The sequence below is a fragment of the Hemicordylus capensis genome, chromosome 4 (assembly GCF_027244095.1).
Source record: "Hemicordylus capensis ecotype Gifberg chromosome 4, rHemCap1.1.pri, whole genome shotgun sequence".
NCBI classification, from domain to species: Eukaryota; Metazoa; Chordata; class Lepidosauria; order Squamata; family Cordylidae; genus Hemicordylus; species Hemicordylus capensis.
The window spans coordinates 254,208,402-254,233,889 of NC_069660.1; the positions used below are offsets into that span (position 1 = coordinate 254,208,402).

Here is a 25,488-nt window from a genome sequence, read left to right on the forward strand (position 1 = left end):
TAAGGTAAATATGTAATCTTATCTACACTTACTTGAAATTAAATCTCATAGAGCAGATTCTGAGCAAATTTGCTTGGATTTGGGAAGATGTACCATCCAAATATATTTTTTGCAAAATTATCCTTGTCAACTTTGTCCTGATTGCTTCCAAACACAATGCATTGCTGAGGGAGGGTAGGATGCCCCCTTGTCTGAAGGAGGCATTGGTTAGACCACTCCTAAAGAAGCCTTCCCTGGATCCCTTAGCAATGGACAGTTACAGGCCAATCTCCAATCTCCCTTGGTTGGGCAAGGTGACTGAGAGGGTGGTGGCCGACCAGCTCCAGGCAGTCTTGGAGGAAACTGATGATCTAGACCCATTTCAAACTGGCTTTAGAGCTGGCTATGGGGTTGAGACTGCCTTGGTTGGCCTGATGGATAACCTTTACTGGGGAATCAACAGAGGGAGTGTGACTCTGCTGGTTCTTTTGGATCTCTCGGAGGTGTTTGATACCATCAACCATGGTATCCTAAGTTCTGTAAATGCCTGCCTGGAGGCGGTAATGAGGGAGAACAAACAGAGGCTGAATCCAAACAAGACGGAGATACTCATTGTGGGAGGTTGGAACTGAAGACGTGGCTTAGATCTGCCTGTTCTGGATGGGGTTACACTCCCCCAGAAAGACCAGTACGTAGTCTGTGAGTACTTCTGGACCCAAACCTCTCCCTGGTTTCTCTGGTTGATGCAGTGGCAAGGAGGGCTTTCTATCAGCTTTGGTTGATACAGCAGCTATGTCCATTTCTGGAGATAAATAACCTTAAAGCAGTGGTGCATATGCTGGTAACGTCCAAACTTGATTAATGCAATGCACTCTATGTTGGGCTGACTTTGTACATAGTCTAAAGTACCAAACAGCATCTAGTACAGAATACAGCAGCCAGGTTGGTCTCCAGGATTACACAAAAAGATCATATTCGGATGATTGCTCCGAAGCGTGCCTTCCGACCTGCTGCAAAAATGGCCCCTAGGTATACTGAGGAGCTGCGGGGGCTGAATCTGTTGGGTAGGCGACTATAGTGCAAGTGGAGGAGAACTCGGTTCAAATCTGACAGGATTCAGCATGTGACCCATTTGAGGACTTATGCGGTGGCGGTACGCACAGCGAAAAAGAGATTCCGGTCTGCATTGCGGCTGCAGGTACACGCTCAGCGGAGCTATCCCGGGTAGTGAGGAGTTTGGTTTCTTCTCCTTCTACTTCCAATCAGTCCCCGGAGTTGCTCTGCTGTGATGCCTTTAATGGTTTCTTTGCGAATAAGATCTCCTGTATTCGGGTCGACTTGGACTCCACTATTTCTGCAAGTTCTACGGAGGAGGTGTGCAGTAATCCCTCTTGCAGTATTAGATTGGATCAGTTTCAATCTGTGACTCCTGAGGATGTGGACAAGCTGCTTGGGGCGTTGCGGCCTACCAGCTGTTCTCTGGAACCTTGCCCGACTTGGATGCTTCCATCTAGCACAGAGATTGTTGGAGGTGGCCTGGTTAATATTATAAATGCATCACTGAGGGAGGGTAGGGTGCCTCCTTGTCTGAAGGAGGCAATGGTTAGACCACTCCTAAAGAAGCCTTCCCTGGATCCCTTAGCGATGGATAGTTACAGGCCAATCTCCAATCTCCCTTGGTTGGGGCAAGGTAATTGAGAGGGTGGTGGCCGACCAGCTCCAGGCAGTCTTGGAGGAAACTGATTATCTAGACCCATTTCAAACTGGCTTTAGAGCTGGCTATGGGGTTGAGACTGCCTTGGTTGGCCTGATGGATAACCTTTACTGGGGAATCGACAGAGGGAGTGTGACTCTGCTGGTTCTTTTGGATCTCTCGGAGGCGTTTGATACCATCAACCATGGTATCCTTCTGGATCGCCTGGGGGAGTTGAGGATAGGGGGCACTGCCTTGCAGTGGTTCCACTCCTATCTCTCAGGTAAATTCTTGATGGTGGAGCTTGGTTGCTCCTCAAAATGGGAGCTGTTATATGAAGTCCCCCAGGGCTCCTCTCTGTCTGTCACCAATGCTTTTTAACATCTACATGAAACTGCTGGGTGAAGTCATCAGGAGGTTTGGTGCTGGGTGTTATCAGTATACTGATGACACCTAAATCTACTTCTCCTCTTCATCTTCAGGAAATGGCACTCATTCTCTAAGTGCCTGCCTACAGGCAGTAATGGGCTGGATGAGGGAGAACAAATTGAAGCTGAATCCAAGCAAGACGCACGTGCTCATTGTGGGGGCTCAGAATCTGAGGGGTGTGTTGGATCTTCCTGTGCTGGATGGGGTTACACTCCCCCAGAAGGAGCAGGTACGCAGCTTGGGAGTACTCCTGGACCCAGGCCTCACCCTGGTATCTCAGGTGGAGGCCATGACTAGGAGTGCTTTCTATCAGCTTCGGCTGATTCGACAACTGCACCCATTCCTTGAAGAGGATGACCTCAAAATAGTGGTGCATCAGCTGGTAACCTCCAGGCTTGACTATTGCAATGCGCTCTACGTGGGGCTGCCTTTGTATGTAGTCTGGAAACTTCAGTTAGTTCAGAATGCGGTAGCTGGATGGGTCTCTGGGGTAACCTGGAGAGCCCATATTTTGCCTGTTTTGAAACAGTTACACTGGCCGCTGATATGTTTCTGGGCAAAATACAATGTGCTGGTTATTACCTTTAAAACCCTGAACAGCTTAGGTCTGAGTTATCTTGGAGAGTGCCTTCTTCTAAATGATCCCCACTGCACATTAAGGTCCTCTGAGGAGGTCCGTCTCCAGTTACCACCAGTTCGTCTGGTGGCGACTGAGAGGTGGACCTTCGCTGTAGCTGCTCCTGGGCTGTGGAATCACTCTTAGCAGAAATCCGTAATGTGAGATCATCACTGTCCTTCAGGAGAGCCCTTAAAACCTATCTGTTTGGCCTGGCCTTCCAGGGTTTTTAAATGATTGACCAATTGTTTTAAATTGCTGCCCTGATTTTCCAGGATTTTTTAGCTGTTTGAATTGTTTAATTGGTCCTATTCTGTTTTTATAGTTTGATTTTAATTGTTAACTTGTTTTAATTGTTTTTACCATGTTGTAAACCACCCTGAGCCATTTTGGAAGAGTGGTATATAAATCTAATAAATTAATAAACAAATAAATAATAAATAGTTGATAATGCCTCTCCAAAGAATCTCAAAAAACAACAACCAACATTCAATAGTATATAAATATTAATCACAAAATCTCTTCAAATTATAGTTGTGAGCCACCATAAGCAGTAGTGTATTGGAAGTGTGGGGTATAAATATTTTTATAAATAATACAGTTCCTCAGGTGCTGATTATACAGTTTCCAGGTGACTACGGGCAACATCCAGACTAAGACTTGTGCAGGCGAACGCTTCTGCTCATGCACAGAGGGGAATATGATTTCTCCCTCCTCCTTCTCTCTATAGCACCCCTGCCTCCTAATCCTGAAGGATTTATTTTTAGCGGGCACCAGGGACTGCAGTGGGAATGGCAAAAATCCCCCTTTCACCAGTGCATGAACCAGTCCATTCCACTCATGTAAGTCTTAGTTGGGATCCTGCCTTAGATGTTTTATTAATAAAACAGTTTTATACAGTTTGCAATTTAAGCAGTTGAGTATGTAGCAAATGGACATACTACTCTATAGAATAGAGTTGCACAACTTCAACACTCCAGGTGTGTTTGACCTACAATTCCCATCATCCCCAGCCACAGTGGCAAGCAGCCAAGAATGATGTTTTAGAAATATCAGTTTTCCAATTACTGTTAGTTTAAAATAGTAGTTACACATGAAAGCAACCCACAGATTAACTAGACACACTCCACATAACTACTTTATAAAACACATTTTCTAGCGTTTGATTTAATTTAATAAAAACCAAGACTTCAGAGGCTGCCTGAATGAAACTCAGCCTGAAATCTAACCATGTGGGGGTAAATTGAAATAATTGGGGCTTAATTGTCATGTAAAAATATTTAGGGTTGGTCAGTGTTTTTCAGTGCTTTAACTGAACCTTTTGGATCACACCAGAGGAAACCCAGTTGTCATTGGGGACCAAAGATCCCCATATGTATTTCTCCAAGTGAAATAATAGCCTGGTTCAGACGTAATGACGAACTGCTGTCAAAGTTCACCAAGGTTCCAATTCTTAACTCCAAATCACACCACAGATGTGCACCAAGCCGTGGCCATCCAAACTCCAGTTGCTGGAGGGGGGAGCTCCTCCCTGTTGTCTGGCTGCTGAGGCACATCCCAGCAAGCTGCAAGGACTGACTGTGAGCAAAATATCAGCACATCAGCAGATTGGTCACACTCTTGAAGGGGGCGTGTCGTTTGCCCTCTGCTAGCTTCTTCAGGGATGACAGGTTAACCCCCTTCCACACTCGATTCCTAGCTATGTTGTCCTAATAAATTTTCTGCAAAGCAGTGGATTAGAAGAAGCTCCACACTTCTAATTTAAAGAAACACAATAGTTTGAGTAAGAATGAAAAAGAAAGCTCCCACTCTGCTGGTTCGATGACGTGCAGAGATGGAAGAGGAGGAATGCATGGGACAGCACAGGAGGAAGATCATGACATGCAAGGATCATTTTCTCATGTTCGTTTGTTATGAAGTGATGGTCCGTAGGTTCTCCCCGCACCCACCAAAAATGGGAATGAATAATCAATCAATCAATCAATCAATCTCTTTATTTTGGTCAGCGACCAGCATGAAAAATGGGAATAAAGCTCAGCAATTCATATTGGAGGGGGAAACTTGTACATTTGGGTGATTGCTATGGGCCCATTGAGAGGAAGGCCAAGGTTTCAATGGGTATAAACACTGGTAAACTAATGTTTAAATTCCCTAACAGAGACAGAAAATACAATGCTTTGTGAGGCATGTAGCATTTCTTTCTGCTTTTCCTTTTGCTTCCCTAGGGTAACTTGTTATGAAACATGGAGAAGTATGGGGGGGAGACTGTCACTAGAAAGGAATTGGCATCCCTTTGGAGAGTATGGCCTTTGGAGAAGTACAGAAGAGAAAATGTTGCCAGGAAGAAAAAGGAGGATGTGGGAGAAGCTTCTAGAAGGAAGATAGGTCAGACACAGCCTGGGTATCAGAGGATTTAAACAAATAAGAATAGCCACCATTTAGGGATGTGCCTGAACAGGCTTGGGCAGCTCTGGGCAGGGCATAGAGCAGTTCCCTTAAAAAGCAAGCAAGGAGGTCCTTACCTGCTCTGCTGCTGCCCCACTGCAGCAGCCATCTGCCCCACTGCAGCAGCCAACGCTATGCACAGGCTACAGGGAACAACACTGCAATCGCACATAGCCTTTGGTAGAGCAAGCACCACACTCGGAAAAGCACCAGTGTAGCAACCGAGCAGGTAAGGACCTGCTTACCTGCTGCTTAAGGGAACCACTCCCTGCTACACCAAAGTGGTTCGGCTGTGGACACCCGAGCCAGTTTGGTGCTTCCCTAAGCATCCCTACCACCAACCTGCCTGTATGGTAAAAGTTAATTAGTCGTCATGGCATTGGGAGGAGGAGAAGGAATTCTTGAAATATCTTTCAAGAAGACTGGTTCCGGTCTTTGAGTAAAAAGAAACAGTTGTTGGAGAAAATTAGAGCAAAAGGAGGGAGTCAAGGGGGTGATGGTTTACAGTACTGTAAAATGACATGGGAAGAATATGCTTAAATAAACACTTTCCATTACAACTCCTGATGTGCAAGTTGTTGCTTCAGTTGAAACTCCTCTTCTCATAGTCTGGTTCTTTAATCAAGAGATTTTTGCTCTTTATTTCTGTACTACAGAAATGTGAAGTCTGGTAGTATTGATCCTGTAGACACTGCATTCATTCTTGAATGCGTTTCTTCAAAGAAAAGATGTAGATGTTGAAATGTTGACTCAATTGTTTGCCCTAAAAATAAAAAATGACATTTTGCTTTTAAAAAGTGGGACTGTACAGCCATCAAAATCCAAAATGTTCATACAAGATTTAAGGGACTTTAGAGAAAATTAGTGTTCTCTCTGTAATTCCCCTTTGCAGTATGTGAATGAGGCAGAATTGTTAGACAAATCTCAAGGAAGCTAATTTATCTTATCTAAGCAAGTGTTAAATCTGACCCAAATAAATCTATTTTAAGAATTGTGATACTCTTGTGCATTGCAATGACTTCTACTTCTGTCATTCCACTGATCATTTTCCTTTTGAGGAAGAAGGAAAAGCTTCCCTGAAATTCTACAACAAAAGCAGAGAGATGCAGCTCTTACACATGTTAAAGGCAACCTCAGAGGAATGTTGAATTCCGTTTTTGGGTGTTTTTTTTAAAGATGTTGGGTAAAACTCCTATGACTATGAACCAAGAATTTTATTGCCCTGTAATAAGCTGCCTTTCTTCCAGGGAGCTCATGGTGATGTATTATATGTTTGTGAAAGACTGTTACTGCATAGGTTAAAGTAGTGTGGTGATAATTTAGTTGGGTTTAGGGAAAGCAAGTAATACAAACAACATTTCTGAAAAAGCATGTGATTAAAACCAGTCCTCTCTCAAGAGTAAAATATGTTTGTGTAAGTTTGTAAATTAAGTCTGTAAGACTAAGTTTGTGACTCTGAAGACCCACAAACCCTGTTTCTTTCATGATTTTTCAAGACTGTATCCACAGAGGAAAAAATGACTTTAATATCTGGCTAGCTCTTGCATAATGCATACCATCTTGTTTAATGTAACTTCCTGTTCTTCTGTACTAGTTCCTGTTGTCCTGTACTAGGACTGGAGGCATGTATGGCTCATCTAAATAATTACATAAAACCAATCAACCAAGATTATTATTTTGATAGGGTTAGTACTGAGTGCAGTCTCTAGCCTTTTAATATTTTTATCCTCTTGAGATTCTGTTCTTATGGGACTACTATATTCAGTGGAATGTATTTAGAGCTAGTTTCATGAAGACTTTTCTTTTTAAAACATTCAAATAGAAGGGATGGGCCAAAGGGAATTAAGTGTGTGTGTGTGTGTGTGTGTGTGTGTGTGTGTGTGTGTGTGTGTACACATAGTCATACTACTATGAATGTTTATATACCGCTTTTCAACAAAAGTTCTCAAAGCAGTTTATATACACACATATATACACACCGTAGTATGGTTTAAATACACACATACAGTACCTGTCCCTAACTGTCTGGCTTATACGGATATCAAAATTGTTAAAGTACTTCCCAAGCAGGGCAGTCTGATGTATATCCATTTAAAAAATGCTACAGTCATACTTGGAATACTATATATAGTTCTGATTGCCACATCTGAAAAAAGATACTGTAGAACTGGAAAAGTACAGAAGAGGGCAGCCAAAATGCAGAGGCCTGAAGCACCTTGCCTATGAGGAAAGGTTACCAAAGTTTAGAAAATTGAGCTAAGGGGGTGGGAGGGGGGAAAACATGATGGTACTTTATACAACTATGTATGTTGTGAAGAAAGTAGATAGATGTTTTCCTCTTCCTTTGACGCTAGAACCTGGGCTCATCCAATGAAATTGTTTGGCAGGACAGAAATAAAAAGTACTTCACACAGTGCATAATTAATGCATGGAATTCACTGCCACACGATGTGACGGAGGGCATGAGTATACAGGGTTTTGAAGGGGGTTTATATACATTCATGGAACATAAGCCTATTGTTTGGGTAGCATACTGCTGTGAATCTAGAAGTAGCAGGTGATGGCTACCTGCTATTTCCAGATTCATAGGTAATACATCTCTAAATACCAGTTGCTGAGAAGCAGCAGTGAGAGGGAGTTATTTGCCTCCGTGCCCTTCTTCTGGGCTTGCCAGGGGCATCTGACTAGCCCTTCTGGGAAACAGGATGCTGGATTAGATAGGCATTTTGGTCTGATCCAGCAAGGCCTTTGTTATTATTACTAGAAAGGTGTGGAAATAGGCTATGATTATGCTTCTCAGCAAAAACATGCAATAGTAAGCCACACATGCAAAAATAATAATAATAATAATAATAATAATAATAATAATAATAATAATAATAATAATAATAATAATAATAAAAATTGAAGGGTCAGTGTTTCCTTTTGTTTGAATCTTTGGACTGGGGATGGGTGGTTGATGGTAGTCAGGAACACATCTATACTCTTAGAATGCAATCTCTATTTACTACTAATTACTATAAAACGTGCATATTTTACCACACAAATTCCATAGTGCACATGAGCAGCTGTGGCAAGGACAGCAAAGGCAGCAAGTATTGGTTCTTCCAGTCTACCCTGAAATCCAGCTGTTGCTGTACAAACCATGACAGCTAATGGAACGAGAAGCCAGTGAAGCACTTCAGATCTGGTGTTAGTCATCTGGCAAATTATCATTCTGCACTGTAGGAATTAAAGTCACATCAATGAGTGGGTGACAGTGGAAACATAACTTTAATTTTCAATTGTGAAAGAGACTAAAGCTGAGATAGTGCCAAGGTTGCAATTCACTATAAATAATTGATTTTGCTTCCTTATTAGCTAGAGTTATCAAAACACTAAATGTAATTTCATCCAGAATGTTTTGTTACGTCAAAACAGTGTGTTGGCCATTGCTGTGTGTGTGTGTGTCATCTGTGTTTTTGCCCTCTACAGCCTCCTTTTTGGCAATGTTTGTGTCTTTGTGAAACTTATCAAGAAACTGAGGGTTGGAGGGAGAGGGAAGACGTTCCTGTTGCCAAGCTGACGCTCCCTCATCCAATCTGTCCCACACAGTTGACCAGTTCGGGCAGCATATGGATGCAAATGGATGTTTAAATGCATATCCTATTGAAAGTAATGTTCATTTGCAGTTTGTGGGATGTGCATGTAGACATGTATCCTAAATGTACGTGCTCATCCACAATTAATCAAACTAGCTGTGATGGAGCTGGAACTGGGCAAAAGCTGCCATAGAGTGCTGTCAAGCCACACAATGTGGCCCTGGCTTTCTGGCAAACACAGACATTTGCCCTCCTTCCTCCCCATTTCAGAGTGAAGACAATAAGTGGGTTTTGCCCTTAACGATGTGGTTGCATGGCCAAGTAGGCTGTGTTGTGCCATCATGTTTTCTCTGCAATGTCTGGCTAGATCATGCACTGAATAAGCTGAATAAATAATTTATTTGTGGAGTGGGGTTGCTTTCTGATTTCTGACACTTGCATGTACTGATACTACTTTCTCAAGTTTTCCCTTTGAATCCATGAGCGATAGAAGCCTTTAAATATCAGCAATTTTTAAAAAATAAACAAGCTGCACAAAAAGGCTTAGCAATCTTTTAGAGCAATACTCCAGATAAGATAACATTCTTTTAAGAAAGTATTCTTTTAAAAAAAAACAACACCACCCCTTTGTCCTTTCTTGGTGCAGAAGAATGCAAGATGCTTAACTGTTCAATAGCTAGCTACCTACTTCTCCCCTGCTCCTCCTCCCAGGAGGAACCTGGCCTTGCTTACAAAATCTGTAATTGTATTCTTATGAGGTCAGACTTGAGAATAAGCTGTGCAAGTGGATGCTATCAAAGCCACAAGAAGGATCCAAGGCCAGCTGCTGGATGGGTTTAAGCTGCACTTGTCTGATACTGAAGAAAATGAATGAAAATGAAACACAGTGGCCACAGTCCCACACAGATGTAAACAGACACAATCCAATTGAAATCACTGGGCCTAACACAATAAAATGTGCACTGGATTGTGGCCAATGTGTTAAAATTACAGAGTAAGGAAATTGCTATGACAACCAATCCCTGAGGGGAAGAAGACCAGAAAGGGGCCAGGAGGAAGATAAGAATGAGGCCTTTTGGTGAACAGAATGTGGGGAATTTGAAAACACTGAAGACTTCTCTGTCATGTAACTTTCTAATACAACAGTAGTTAGTTCTCTTAAATCAGGGCCTCAAAACACACACTATGCTGGAAAATCCACAGTAAATTGCTGCCTAACAAGGACCATCTGTCAGTATTTCTTCACTTATAAGCATCTCACTACTATTGGCTCAGATGTGTCTGGATATTATCAGGAGCAGGAAATTCCAAAGTAAGTTTTCCTCATTGTGGAACTTAGCCCGAACTCTTAACAAAAGCATTACTCAGGATGAAAACCATTCTGCAATAAATCTTGCTCCTCTTAGGATAAAGCACTGCAGCAAGGCTTAATGCAGGTTCTAAAGTTGAACTGCATAACCAAAAACAGCCATCTGTGCAAGTGGCTGCAGGCATAATAGTCACGTGAGCACTAGCAATAATTAAATGTTACTTCTGGTTTTAGTAACAAGCTAAATTCCAATATGTAACACTGGAGACTAAAATAGTTACCCATAACTGATAATGTTCTTTTGCTGGACCTTCGAACTATAGTACTTTTTCACACAGCACATAATCCATGGAATTCCTTGCCATGGGATGTGGTGATGGCCGCCAGCTTGGATGGCTTTAAAAGGGGCTTAGACAAATTGCTGGAGGACAAGTCTATCACTGGCTACTAGTCTGGTAGCTGTGGGCCACCTCCAGTCTCAGAAGCACGATACCCCCCAATACCAGTTGCAGGGGAGCAACAGCAGGAAAGGGGGCATGCCCTCACCTCTTGTTTGAGGGCTCCACAGAAGCATCTGGTGGGCCACTGTGTGAAACAGGATGTTGGACTAGATAGACCCTGGGCCTGATCTAGTAGGGCTGTTCTTATAGTGAATATTATTGCAGGATTAGATAAATCTGCCCACATAAACATTTTTTTAAATTTTCTTGACACTGTATGGTTGAAGAGTTACCTATTACTCTTTATCTCATTCATACACTGGTTCCCTTCATCTAGTCTCTTACATTAACATAGGATAACATGCAAACAAAATAATAAAGCCGAGTAATCAAATTACAACAGCAGAACATTGTATAAGAAGTCAGGTCCAATACACAGGTCCTAAAAAGCCCCCCCCCCCCCCCAAAAAAAACCCTCCAAAAGTTTTGATCCACTCCTGAAGACAGGCAAGGTCTTCCCAAGAGTGGGTACCCCAGTGAGGGGGCCATACATGCATCCACATGCAGCACTTCAGCAGGCAGGGACCCCCAAGGCAGAGCACCCATCTGTTTAAAAAAATAAAGATTTTCAGGCATCAAAGGGTAGGGATGTACACAAAACCGGTTCACCCGGTTCGGTTCGGATCCGAACTGGGTCCGAACCAGGAGGGGGTGGTTCGGTTTTGGTTTTGTCCGAACCACCCCCTGGTTCAGTTCGGATCCGAACTGGTTAGGACCAGTTTGGATCAGTTTGGACACCTGAAAATCGGTAGGATGATAGCTGGCACCCAGGGGTACCTATTACCCAAACCCCAAAGCAATCGGACACTTGTACGATTTTTTAAGAATTTTTGAAAATTATTTTTATTTTTTCCTCATAGGATATAATGGGACTCGAACCAGTCCATATCCCCTATTGTGGAGCACCTAGGGGCACAAAAGCGGGGTGGGTGGTAGACAGACAGGGGTGCCTACCACCCAAAAAATCCCAAGGCAATTGGACACTCCTCTGATTATTGGTGAATTGTTAAAGTATTTTTGAATTCCTCATAGAGAATAATTAGGATTGCAGCAAATGTATAGCTTCACGTCGGGGGGAAAGGGGTGTCGTAGAGTGGAGTGTGGTGGGTGGTAGTTCCTAGGGTGGGCAAGGAAGCTACCTGAATTTTTTCAAAGGATTTGAAAAACTGAACCACCCCGGGTTGGTTCGGATCCAAACCTCCGAACCGCCCCCGGTTTGGATCCGAACCGGTTTGGATCCGAACCGGTTCGCACATCCCTATCAAAGGGTGCCCTGAAGGATATGGGAGCAGATGCTTCTCCCACAATGCCAGGGACCTGAACATTTATGCCTTTGAAAGGTTAACACCAACACTGAACTGAGCCTGGACACCTGTTTGGAGAAATGCAGTGGCTTGAGAATAGAGTTGTATGTTGCAACTGCTACATTCTGGACCAGCTGTGATTTTCAGACAAGCTTCAAAGGCAGCCCCATTTAAGGTAGAACACAGTGCAGTAAGCAGTCCTCTAGCAGTTACCAGGGCATGCATTACAGTGGCCAGGCCAGCATTTCCCAGAAGCAGATACCCTAGTATACCCCTTGAGAGTTGGGGAAAGGCGCTCCTGGGCACAGCGGCCACCTAAGCAGCAAAGCCAGGACTAGCAGCTGTCCGAAGCTGTGAAGCTGCTCCTTCATGGGAAGTGCAAGCCCGTCTAGAACAACATCACAGTCATGGCTGTTTACCATTAACTGCTGTGTCTTGATTTAGCTTCAGTTCTATTGTATTATCACAAATGCAGTAAAAGGTGGGAAGTTGCATGGTTTCTACATGTTGCTGAACTTACATAAGAATCCGTGAGGATGAAAAAAAACAAATGCCACTTCTGTCCACTTGGCTTCTATAGCAAAGGGCAGTGCAAGTGACAGCAAACTTAATGCCAGTTAGTCTCACTGCCAGCATTGTGTGGTGAGTCTCAGTGCTACTCTGAGACCCACACTGATCTTTGAAATGGTTTGTTGTATTGCCGTATTTCTGCTAACACAAATCGCCAGACGTCATTACACCTCAGACCTGTGGTAACTCCCTGCGGAGCATAAAGCAAGTGTAATTACAGATTTGATCTTCTGCAGGAGTGCAGGTTTTCCATGGACATTTGATCTTTGAGGAGTGAAGTGAGAGAGATAAGAAAAATAAATTCATTTTATTGAGGATAAAATTGGAGGGGAAATAGCCTTTAGGCCTAGCCCCGGAGACACAAGAATACTTACCATAACATTGGAAAACAAAACTCCAGTCATCCATAAGAACAGTCTAGTTTGCTTCACTAATATCTGGCATGGCGAGAGAGCCACCCAGATGGTGAGGAGTGCAAAAAGCAGCATAGGGGAGAATAGTGGGAGGAGTCCTTCATACAATGAATCCTTCAACAGTGCTTGCTTTCTGTAGGCTCTGCAAATAAAGAGATTGCTTAGTGGAGTGAGACAGCCTTGCTCATCTATAGAAGCCTCACAGGCTGGAAGAGTTGCAAACTCTGGGGTGATGGTCACAGACTTGAACTATTAAGCTCTTTGCAATTCTGGCTGAAGACAATGCATCTTAAATATAAGCTCATTTTTGTAACAAGAAAGCTTGTTAAATCTTGGCTTTTTTATCCAGGCCTTTACATGGTTGTTTTTATTGCTGCTTTTATGTGTTTTACTCACGTATAGTTTTTATGTTTGTATTTTATAGATTTTTAATCAGATTGGTTTTATAGTGTTTGCTTAATATTTTTATTGTCATTTTTATTGTGTGTTTTTTACCTTTTGTAAACTGCCTTGGGATTGTTCTTAATGAAAGGCGGTATATACATTTAACAATAAATAAAATAAATAAACTTGGCCAGAATTCAATTATTTTAGCAGCAGCAGATAGTCCTTTTCAACAGTGCAAGCTGTAATTTTTAAAACTGCATCTTGCAGAACTTTAAAAGTCTGGTGACATTTAAACGAAGAAGAGGTTAATGCTTATTTGAAAATTTGGCAGGGCATTCCACTTAAAACAGTATATTTTATGTATGGCAGTAACTCTCCTATTGTGCATCTTAAAGCTGTTTGACAATGAGTGATTGGATGTTTGTTTACAACTGTTATGTCCAAAAGAAAAGTGGTCTTTAGTCTAATGTGACAGATATTCTTCCACTAGGTGAGTTTTAAGAAATCTTTGAATGCCCAGAAACCCTGCTATTACTAACAATCATCTTAATTAATTAACTGGATTTATCAATTTTGAACAATCAGTTCAAAAAAACCCAACAGCAGCATATAACAGTAGAAGCAGGAGAAACTTCTAGACCAATAAAATGCATGAAAATCAGAACATCCAAAAGACCTGAGGAAATATAAAGATCTTTGACTGGTGCTAAAAGCACATCAAAGTCAACATCAGGCAAAACTCTTAAGGAGTGCATTCCAGAGTTAAGAGTACCACAACTAAGAAGGCACTAATATGGGTCACTACCCACTCCCAGTTAGTAATCTAGATGTATTTTGAACTAATTAGAGTTTCTGAACAATCTTCATGGCAGCCACTCAAAGAGCAGGTTGCAGTAATCCAACCAGGATGTTACCAGAACATGGTTCAACTGCAGACCATGGTTTAGCTAAACTGGTTTAGTATTTCCACAGATTCACTTGAACTGGATGAAAAGGAGAAACAGAGATGTGTTGTGTCATCAATATGTTGATGATACCCAACAAATTCCTGGATATTAGCACTCAGCATTTTCAAGTATAAGACGTTCGCCCCAGGAAGGGGCACCCCAGTGTTCTAATCACAGGAAGAATGTCTCCTTGAATACAGCACTTGTCTCTTCAGACAAATGTTGTAAATGGAAAATCAGGGATATAGCACATTAACACAAACATGGTCTCCTGTATATGCCAGGTAAAGTGTATGGTAAACCATCCACAAGTACAACAATGCCTCAGGAGGGCTGAAGTTTATTTTTAATTAACACACTTATATACCACTCAAACCTTGCATCTTTGAGCGGTTCACAAGTTGTTATGGATACAAACAATTTTCTCCTTACATGCTTTGTTGGTGTGGCTCAGGAGTTCATAGCAGTCATGACACTGATGGGACTTCCCCAACATAGAATTGGCCCAAAACATGGCTGCCAATTGACAGAGTTACTGAAAAAACTGAGAATGTGTACTTGAGATTTTATTATGGATCTCCTGGCATTCAAAACCAGTACTACAAGACCTGATAAGTACACTTACATGGCAACTATGGACTTTGTGACTGATATTCTGCTTAGTGAAATGGAGTTGGGGGCCTACTGGGCTGCTGAGCATGTGAAAGGAAGTCCTAGCAGGGTTGCACAACAAGGCAGTTCTGCAGAGCATTCTTGTGCAAGCCCACTGGGGCTGTCTTGTATATACGCAGCAGCCCTGGAGGGTTGCAAAGGCCAATGTTGCCTTATGCAATACATCAGCCAGAATTCTCATTGGGGTAGTGGGATGATGTTTTCAACATGGAAGATTTATTTTTTATTACTCTCTTGTCATAGCCATAAGAACATAAAAAGAGCCTTGCTGAATCAGGCATAAGGTTTATCTAGTCCAGCACCCTGTTTCCCTTAGTGGCCCACCAGATGCTTTGGGAGACAACACACCCAGGAGAGGAATGCATGCCCCCTCTCCTGCTTCTGCTCCTCTGCAATTGGTATTCATAGGCATCCAAAGGATGGTGGTTTGAGATATTGATGATCTCAATATCTTTGCTGAACTACGGGGATCCTGAACACCAAGTCTAAGAGCACCTCTTTCAAGACAGGGAGGAAGGAAGGTGCTCGGCAGTAGAATGGTTGGTACAACACGGAATCCTGACTTTGTCCCAGTTGCCCAACACCAGGTACAAATTAGAATTCCTTCTGACTGAAAGCCTGGCAAGGGATATACAATCTTTATAGACCAGTGCAACACACACTCCTGGCCCACTGGCACGGTACTGAAACCCTGGGTGGGAACAGCTGAGGGAGAGACCAACTACTCTCGGCTCATCCACCCGTCTCTTGACACCTTCCTCCAGGATTAAATCCTAGATGCTCAATGTTTTATCACGGACCACTTGGCATTCAGAAGCAGCAGCACAGGACCCAGTGGTACAGGTGGTGACTCAAATCTGTGTGGGTGAGGAAGGAATTAGAAAAAGGAAGCGCTACTGTACTTTTGATCCCCTCCTCCCCTTACTTGAGCTGTTGAGTTCTCACTACTGTCTGCCTCAAATAATCTTAGTAGAAGAGCCCTTCCTCTCTCCAGGGTATTGTTGATAAAACATAGTCTAAAAACCCAAGTTTTACATATCCTGGATTAGATTAGCAATCATATGATAACTAGGTTATTGGGTTTGTGATCTAGCAAGAATGCTGCAATATTCTCAATGGTTGGCATACCACGCAAATATACGCAGGTAGCTTGAACACTATCTGTGCTGCCAACTCTGGCAGCTACCTGTGCTCCCACATCCATGCATGCACTGCCAATGGGCTGCACTGCAGGACAGAACAGCACTGCTGTGCACACAGTTGTCCAAAATGATGCCCATTATTTTCAGTGGACATCGCACCATGTAACTGCATGCAGGGAATACTTATGACAGAGCACTGTCGCCCTATTGGCAGTGCTTACATGTGTACTGGGATGTGGGTGGTGCTCAAGTTGCCCACATTCCCTTGAGCAGTTTGTGGGACAGTTTTCTCAGTAACTAAGAGAATCAGTCACTGTACATGTTCAGAACAGAAATATGGTAACTCTCCTGGGACTATAATTTCCGGAAGCAGATATTGGCTCAGAGGCTTCCCCTAGTTTCAGGGAACTAGCATGTCAGGGAGAAAGATCTAGCCTAGCATGTTAAAGGTAAAGGGTGCTGTCGAGTTGATTTTGATCTCCTGGTGCCCACAGAGATCTCCTGGTGCCCACAGAGCCCTGTGCTTTTCTAGAATTGATTGATTCCTGAAGTAGTACAGTCTCTACATAACTCTGTCATGTGCTTTTTCTGAACATGTTGATTGACTATCATTCTCTTGGTTACTGAGAATGTAGAATGTGTGTAGGCAACTACCTACTAGCTCAAAAACTCAATGAAATCCTCCCCTAATTACCAGTGATTTGCTAATCAAATCCAGTATTTAGAGGAAATGGGATTACAAAAATGTAGACGCTTCTTGAGGTGTTTTGTTTATGCTTGTTTGTATGTAAATAAGGGCTCACTAAAACTTAAGAAACCATGCTGATAGGAAGGGCTCTGATATATGCTATTGCTTCTAGAATAATAGGCAACCAACCCAATTTTGTTAAGTCCACAGATCAGATAACACACGTGGCAATGTAAAAAGAGAAAAATCCTACACTGATAGGCGACTTTTACTTGAGCATCTTGTCTAAGCATTACAAATTGATCTTTATTTGCAGTCTATATGCCAAATGCAAATAATTTACTTATCCCAGGCTGAAACCTATGCACATGCACTAAGGAGTAAATCCCATTGAAAGCACTGGGACCTATTTCTAAGTAAAGATGCATACAATTGTGCTGCCACTCAGTGAAGCAGGTACAGAAGGAAACCAAAAGTGGGAAACACCTCTTTGCTTTAGTCGAGACAAAATGTTAATTGTAATTAAAAATGAAATCTATTCCAGCCATCTTTTCGTGCAGAACTTCATAACTTTTGAATACAGCCTCATAATGTTATGATAATGGAACTGAACCAAGTGAGTCTGGGGGTTAAGCAAAGAAGAGAAAAGCAAAGAGTTGGCAGCAAGGGAGAAGAATGGGGGAAACATTGTGAAAATCAGATGTACGACGACACACACAGTAATATGTTTAGGGACAAGTAGCTGGCTGAAATAAATAGAACACATAGAAACACAACATTCATTTTGCTACAAGGCAAGGCAAGAGGCATAACGACTTAAGCAGGATGACTGCGCATTCTTTTCATTTACTTATGTTCACTTACATGTGAATGTTGTAGAGCATCTGTGGAAGAGAAAGAAATATGCAGCAGACTAGAAAGAGAAAATGTATAAATAGTGATTCATGGCCTTGACAAAAAAACATCGTTGACTTAATATAGCTGTTTATACAAGTTGATCTTGCTAAGCCTAGTCTATTAAGTGCATGCGTGTGTACTAGTGCATGTGCCGAGTGTCAGGACTATCTATGGTCAGATGGGAAAATGAACTGAGAAAACTCTTCTGGCCATATGAGATAACTCAACACCCAAAGCAGGATTGTGCACACATGTGCATGTCAGGATGACAATTAAATGCAACCTACTGCCATGTTTCAACACATACCTCCTCAAACCAGCCATTCCCAAGAGCGCACACAAATATACACATGGTACATATAAAGAGTTAGTGCGATGCAATAGTTAGTTTCTGACAAGGACTATGAAGGCTGAAATTTACCACCCCCCTCAACAGAACAGCCCTGCTAGATCAGGCCCATCTAGTCCAGCATCCTGTTTCACACAGTGGCCCACCAGATGCCTCTGAGGAGCCCCAGAGGCAAGAGGTAAGTGCATGCCCTTTCTCCTGCTGTTGCTCCCCTGCAACTGGTATTGAGAGGCATCATGCCTCTGAGGCTGGAGCCATGAACCTCACTGGTTGACCTTGGCCTAATCACACTCTGACCTCTCTCACAAGGTGGTTATGAGGACAAGAACCTTGTATGCTGCTTTGAGCTCCTTGAAGGAAGGGCAGGATAAAAATCACACTCATCCCCTGCTAACTTGGAAAAGAGGCACCATTTAATGTGGTTATTCTCTTTATTCAGCAGGGGGAGAGTAACTGGCCCTATCCACCCCCAGCACAGTATCTCCAGTGACTGTTGCTGGTGTCTATCTCATGTTTCTTTTTAGATTGTGAGCCCTTTGTGGACAGGGAGCCATCTTATTTATTTATTTATTTCTCTATGTAAACTGCCCTGAGGCATTTTTGGAAGGGTGGTATAGAAATCGAATAAATAACAACAACAACAACTAGCCGACCCGCACAGAGCATCTGTGCGCTCTTTGGCGTTGGCTGTTCTCCCCCCCATCCTGTCCCACTCTCTCTTGCCCCCTCCCTCCAACCCCACTTTGCCTCCCTCTCCCTCCGGCCCCACTTTCTTCACCCCTCCCCTCCCTTTCCCTCCAGCCCCACTCTCTTTGCCCCCCTTCCCCTCCCTCCGGCCCCCTCCCCCAGTCTCTTCTTACTGCGGCGGCGGCGGCCTCTGATGCCTCCTGCCTCCGACGGCCTGGCCCGGCCGGGCCGCCACCTCTTCCATATCTTGGACGGCCAGGCTGTCCCACCGCCTCCACATCCCGCTTGGTTGGGCCGCCACCACCACCTCTTATGCCTGGGATGGCCTGGCCAAGCCAGGCCAGGCCTTCCCGCCGTCACCTCCACCTCCCACCAGGTCGGGTTGCCACCACCGCCGCCACCTCTTCCATACCTGGGACGGACTGGCCTGGACAGGACAGGCCATCTCGCCTCTGCCACCTCCCAGCAGCCAGCCCAAGCCACCTCCTCTGGCCGTTTTGCAGCCTGCTCACACCGCCGCCATTTTTTCTTCCCTCTCTCAACTCTCACTGGGCGGGCCCAGGAACTCTCACAATGTGTCGTGAGAGTTCCGCCGCCAAATTCCTCAGGACACGCACCGGCTAAGAGAATTAATTATATAGATAATCCCCCAGTGAAGCACTGCCTTGGTGTGGTTGTGGGGTTTGCGTGCTCTAAGGAAGGTGAGAGCTATGCCAGAGGTCCAAACACTGGACAGGTCTCTCCAGAGGAGCCAGACGAAGAGTGCCTCTCCCATCAACAATATGGTGAGACGTAACTTTAATAAATCTATACCGGATCGGTCGTCGCCCGGGTCAACAAGGACTGCACCAGGTGCTGGAGTCCCTGGACATCTGGTGGCAAGTGGGCAACAAGACTCAGGATCTTCAGTTGAGCAACTAGGGCTGGAGACTTCAAGGTTACTGGAAGAAACATCGCTTAACCGGAAAAAATATACAAAAAATGCCAACAAGGAAATAATGATCTGCTATTACAAGTCTAGTCCAACTAGAATAGGTTATTTAAAAAGAATGTACCAAATTAGGAAAGAGAAGCATCCAGATACAGAAATAACAGAACAAAGGCTAGCAGACCAGAGAAGATTCATAATAAGAAATAAAGTATTCACAGAAGTTGAGCTGGAAGGACTGCAAAGAGCAACACAGGCTCAAGATATGGAAGAAGAATTATCACCAACTGAAGAAGCTGCTCAGGCGCAGATGGGGGAGGTGTTGGAAATAGAGGATGCCACTGTTGCTGAACTGTTTCAAAATCAAAACCAGGCAACCTCCCTTTTGCCTTCACCTCAAAAACCCGAATGCCGTTTAACAGAAAGGCAACAAGAACTAAAGCAAAAAATAACTGATCACATGAACCAAACAACCACCAGGGTTCGACTTGCAGCTCTAAAAACAGTTGCCAAAAAACAACTTGCTCAAGCATTAAAAGATATAAATGCTGCACTTGCAGAAATAACAACCAATAATTTGCAAGAAACAAACCAACTAATGTACAGTGCAGCAACAATAACAACACAAGAACTTGGATATAAGATCAATGGACCTGTAAAAAAAGAAAGTACTACATCACCTAAATGGAAGATTAGATTAGAAAATAAAATCACCAGGCTTAGATCAGATGCTAGTAAACTGAAAGATATGAAACACAAGAAGCTGAAGAATGAAAACACCAAAGAGTATCTGATCCAAAAATTCCATCTAGATTCAAGGAAAATTAGAGGAGTCCTGGAAATAATAAAGCAGCAAATAACAGCAGTGTCAAAGAAGATTAGTAGATATGAAGCCAGAATTACACAACACAGGCAGAATCTCCAATTCCAGTCGAATCAGAGTTGTTTCTATCAAAGCATAGAAGGAGAAATTGCAAGAAACATAGAAACACCAAATAAAGAGGAAACAGTGCAATTCTGGGGGAAATTATGGAACAGTCCAATAGATTATAATAAAAAAGCAGGCTGGGTGAAAGTGGTCAAAAATGTAACCAACAAATGTAAGATCTAATAATAACACCAGAATTAATAAGTAAAAGAGCAAAGAAAATTAAAAATTGGACTGCACCAGGCGACGATCAACTGCATGGCTTTTGGCTTAAACACCTAACAAGCCTTCATAAATAACTATCAAAACAGTTCAATCACATTTTGCAAGGAGGTGATATTGAACAATGGCTAACAACTGTGAAAACTCATCTCATCATGAAAGACCCAGCAAAAGGTGCCGTTCCAAGTAATTATAGACTGATAACCTGCCTGCCAACCATGTTCAAATTATTAACTGGAATAATAGCAGATGAAGTGATGCAACACTTATTAACTAACAAACAGCTTCCAGTTGAACAGAAAAGAAATTGCATGAACATCAGAGGCACAAAAAACCAGCTGCTGGTTGACAAAATGATTTTAGAAAATTGCAAGAGAAGAAAAACAAATCTAAGTGTTGCATGGATTGACTATAAGAAAGCCTTCGATTCATTGCCTCACACATGAATACTAAATGTTTAGAAACAACCGGTGTCAGCAAAAACATTCAGATATTTATTTTTTAAAAGCAATGAGCAAGTGGATTACAGTTAACAATAAATGGTGAGACACTTGGGCAGGTTAGCATTAGAAGAGGTATTTCCCAAGGGGACTCACTATCCCCTCTGTTGTTTGTAATCGCCATGACTCCACTTTCACAAATACTAAACAAAACAGGCCTCGGATACCAAATATCTAAAACGTCAAGTAAAATCAACCATCTGCTGTACATGGACGATCTGAAGTTGTATGGAAAGTCCCAGTCAGAAATCGAATCACTACTAAACCCTGTCTGTATATTCAGCAGCAATATAGCAGTGGAGTTTGGACTAGACAAGTGTGCTGCATTAATAATGAACAGAGGAAAAACAACAAAAACAGAAGGAATAGAACTGCCCGATGGAAGCAACATCAAGAACCTGGAAGAGAAAGAACATTACAAATACTTGGGCATTCTCCAGGCTGATAACTCTGCACACACTGAAGTTAAAAGAAAAATGGGAAGTGAATACATCAAGAGAGTTAGAAAAATCCTAAGGTCCAAACTCAATGGTGGGGACACCATAAAAGCCATAATGGCGGGAACACCATACAAGCCATAAACACCTGGGCTATACCTGTTATCAGATACACTGCAGGAATAATAGACTGGACCCAGGCAGAGCTAGAGATGCTAGATTGTAAGACCAGGAAAATAATGACCATCAATCATGTTCGACACCCCCGCAGTGATGTAGATAGGCTATACCTCCCTCACAGCTCAGGTGGAAGAGGAATGCTGCAAGTCCATCAAACAGTAGAAGAGGAGAAAAGAGGCCTTGAAGAATATATCAAGGACAGTGAAGAAGATGCACTTCAAATGGTCAATAATAAGAAACTATTCAACACCAATGAAACAAAGCAGGCCTACAAGAAAGAACAAGTCAAGAACCGAGCAGAAAAAGGAAAAATAAGCCACTGCATGGTCAAAATTTGCACAATATAAATTGAAAATCAGACATCACCAAGACCTGGCAATGGCTTAAGAATGGCAACTTGAAGAAAGAAACAGAAGGTTTAATACTGGCTGCACAAGAACAGGCACTAAGAACAAATGCAAGAAGAGTAAAAGTAGAAAAATCCATAACAAACAGCAAGTGCCGCCTTTGTAAAGAAGCAGATGAAACTGTGGACCACCTGATCAGCTCTTGTAAGAAGATCGCACAGACTGACTACAAACAAAGGCATGACAAGGTAGCAGGGATGATACACTGGAACATCTGCAAAAAATACAAGCTACCTGTAGCCAAAAATTGGTGGGACCATACAATTGAAAAAGTTGAAGAAAATGAAGATGGCAAAATATTATGGGACTTGCAACGACAAACAGACTAACATCTGCCACACAATACACCAGATATAACTGTAGTCGAGAAGAAAGAAAAACAAGTTTAAAAAATTGACATAGCAATACCAGGGGATAGCAGAATAGAAGAAAAAGAAATAGAAAAAATCACAAAATACAAAGATCTACAAATTGAAACTGAAAGGCTGTGGCAGAAAAAGACCAAAATAATCCCAGTGGTAATTGGAACCCTAGGTGCAGTTCCAAAAGACCTTGAAGAGCACCTCAACACCATAGGGGCCACAGAAATCACCATCAGCCAATTACAAAAAGCAGCTTTACTGGGAACAGCCTATATTCTGCGACAATATCTATAATAACAACAAGAACTATATTGATAACAAAATTCTGACATCCCAGGTCCTTGGAAAGGACTCGATGTCTGGATAAAACAAACCAGTCAATAATACCTACCTGACTGTGTAATAAATAAATAAATAAATAAAATAAGTAAGTAAGTAAGTAAGTCATGGAATGTTCTGCATGTTTCTTCCACAGCTTGTACCTTATGGTGAAAGGTGGCTGCAGCAACAGTAGCACTGCTAGTAAAGCAGGAACCCTGCAGACATATAACCAAACTAAATGCTCTCCATGCTAGAAAGCCTCTTTTAGAAAAAAGTACCTACAAGAGGTGACAAATTTGATTGGTTCAGTTGTGGAGGAGAGGAGTTCCCCAATCAAAATTGCTCCCAAACTGTCCTGTAGGGAAGAAAATACAGGCACCTTCCCCACCCCCGAAGGGCATGTCATGTATCTTTGATCAGAGAAACTGTATGGGATTGAAAAGGTTACACTCTCTCTCCCAGGACAGCTCTAAATTGGCAGGCACCACCAGCAGCTACATTTCATTTGTGGGGGGGGGGGGGGGTCAGGGGATCTCCCATGTAACATGCAATTTGAACTACAGATAAGGATCACTGGCCACATGGGAAAGTCAGTGGAAGAAGTCAGTTACAGCACCTCTCAGGGGCCAAATGTACACAATGAAATAGAAGCAGGAAACAGCAAGAAAAGAGGGGGGGGGGCATGCTATCTAGTCCCAAGGCAATGTGACCAGGGGCTTCTCTGCAATCTTGCATCCCCCCACGCTTAGTACGTTTACAGGTTGGCCTTAAAACTTTAATCAGATTTCCTAGCCAAGTACAAGAGGTTTCTCTATGCCTGTCATGTCTTTAAGCTCATGTACAAGTCCCCTCTCTCTAGGACGCACATTTCCCCAATTTAGTGAACTGGTGTATGTCCAGCCTTTGTAAAGAAGAGGTGTGTCTGATAAAGAACTGCACCATGCTTATTCCTTAGAAGCTAGGTTTTACCTGTGGGGTGGATACTGCACGGTCACCCTTGAATAGGGGCTATGCTACAAAGCCTAGAATATGTTCTGCGCATTTGCAATTGATCACCTTAATTAAATCTTAAGATAAGCAAACAGAAAGTTGTTCTGCTGGTGTAGGCCCTATTGGTTTCAGTCAGTTGTATGTGAATCAATTTGTTAATAGTTGCACCTTCTAAGCTGTCTCATAGCCCATTCTGAGGTTGTTTTTTTGCCAATGAATCTAAATCATGTTAACTACACCATTTTTAATCTCATTTTGATACCTCTTTATACCAATTTAAGTTCTGTTTCCCTTCCTTGAATGTCCTCCTATTAATTGAATGCTGGGGGAAAAGATGTTTAAGTATATCATAAAACCTTGAGAAAGTTTATCCAGGAAGAGCTAAGGCCAGTGAAAATGACATTTGAGCAATTTTTTTTTTATTTTTTTTGGTCATAGAAGGGAAAGATACTTATGTTCATGGAATGGGTTAAACAATTTGTACATCTATTTAAAATTAATTATAATGTCATGACAGTAATAAGTACTGTATTACATCCAATACAGAACTTCAGTGCAGATATAGCCTTCAGCCATTATAGTGACCACCTGTAATTTATTTCATAATAGTGCATTGTATTAAACTAATCTAATTCTGTCTATAGCCTGAGCCAGAAAATAGAAACATTCCAGTCACAGGCATTCTATACTAAAAATTGTTTTTAGCATCACTGGCTGACATCCAGAATAACTTACTGAATATTACTACTCAGGAGTTATTTTAAAGGTCTACAGGTGGGCCTCATTATCAATGGGGGTTCCATTCCCCCGGATTACCATGGGTAACGAAACTGCAGATAATGAGTCATTGAAGTCTATGGGATCATGGGAGTTAGGTTCCCAGACTTTAAAAAAATTGGAAAATCACCCAAAAATGCAAAAATGGGCCAAATAAAGTGCCCTACCATGCTCCACGGGTCTCCTGGCATCCAGCAATGCTCCCCAAAAGTCCCAAATGGTGGTGGGGAGAATCATGGATCCCCCCACCCCATTTTTCTGATGAAATGAGCCACAAAATGGCTCCTGCAGACAAAATGGTAGCTGGAAATGACCTCTTATGGTCATTTCCAGCCTTCTAGGTACTGTGGATACATGGGTTTTAACCACAGTAGGGTGTCTTCTTGTGGACCACAAATGCGAAGTCACGATTAGCAGAACCGCACATAGCGAAGTCCACTTGCACTTAATTTCAGTAGGACTGCTGAGGACTAATTTAGTCTGGATGTCAGCCACTGAAATCAATTTGGTGGAGGACTAAATCAGTTAAAGTCCATCTACTCAAGTGTGAATCTTAATGTCACTCCAAATGTAAATCTTAGTGTGATTTTTTTCCCCCCAGGTATTCATTTTCTTAAATGTGTCCACATCAAGATACAAATAGCAATTGATTCAGTTCTCCTGTATTCAAAAGAAAATTGTAAAGAAAAAAACCCTCTCTTTTAAAATTAATCAAGATCCTTCTATTATGTGTACGAGCTAGATTATAGGTTGTTTTGAAAGAGGCTCTTTTTCTGTATTTTCACAGTATGACTAGCTAACTATTTCTGTTTGTGCAAAATGAATAGG

General features: G+C 42.4%; 1 protein-coding gene across 3 annotated transcripts in view; it reads right to left on the bottom strand.

The window, feature by feature from the left end:
* Positions 1-4,693: 4,693 nt before the first annotated feature.
* Positions 4,694-25,488, bottom strand: part of LOC128325234 (ethanolaminephosphotransferase 1-like) — a 77,701-nt gene continuing 56,906 nt past the window's right edge. For 2 of the 3 annotated variants that reach the window (XM_053250810.1, XM_053250809.1), the window contains 4 exons: positions 17,540-17,588; positions 12,801-12,981; positions 8,202-8,384; positions 4,694-5,925 (listed from right to left, as the gene is read on the bottom strand). In XM_053250810.1, the coding sequence (XP_053106785.1) occupies positions 5,860-5,925; positions 8,202-8,384; positions 12,801-12,981; positions 17,540-17,588 (479 nt within the window). In that variant the 3' untranslated portion in view covers positions 4,694-5,859. The remainder of the gene's footprint in view (positions 5,926-8,201; positions 8,385-12,800; positions 12,982-17,539; positions 17,589-25,488) is intronic. The other variant, XM_053250811.1, reaches the window with a different exon arrangement.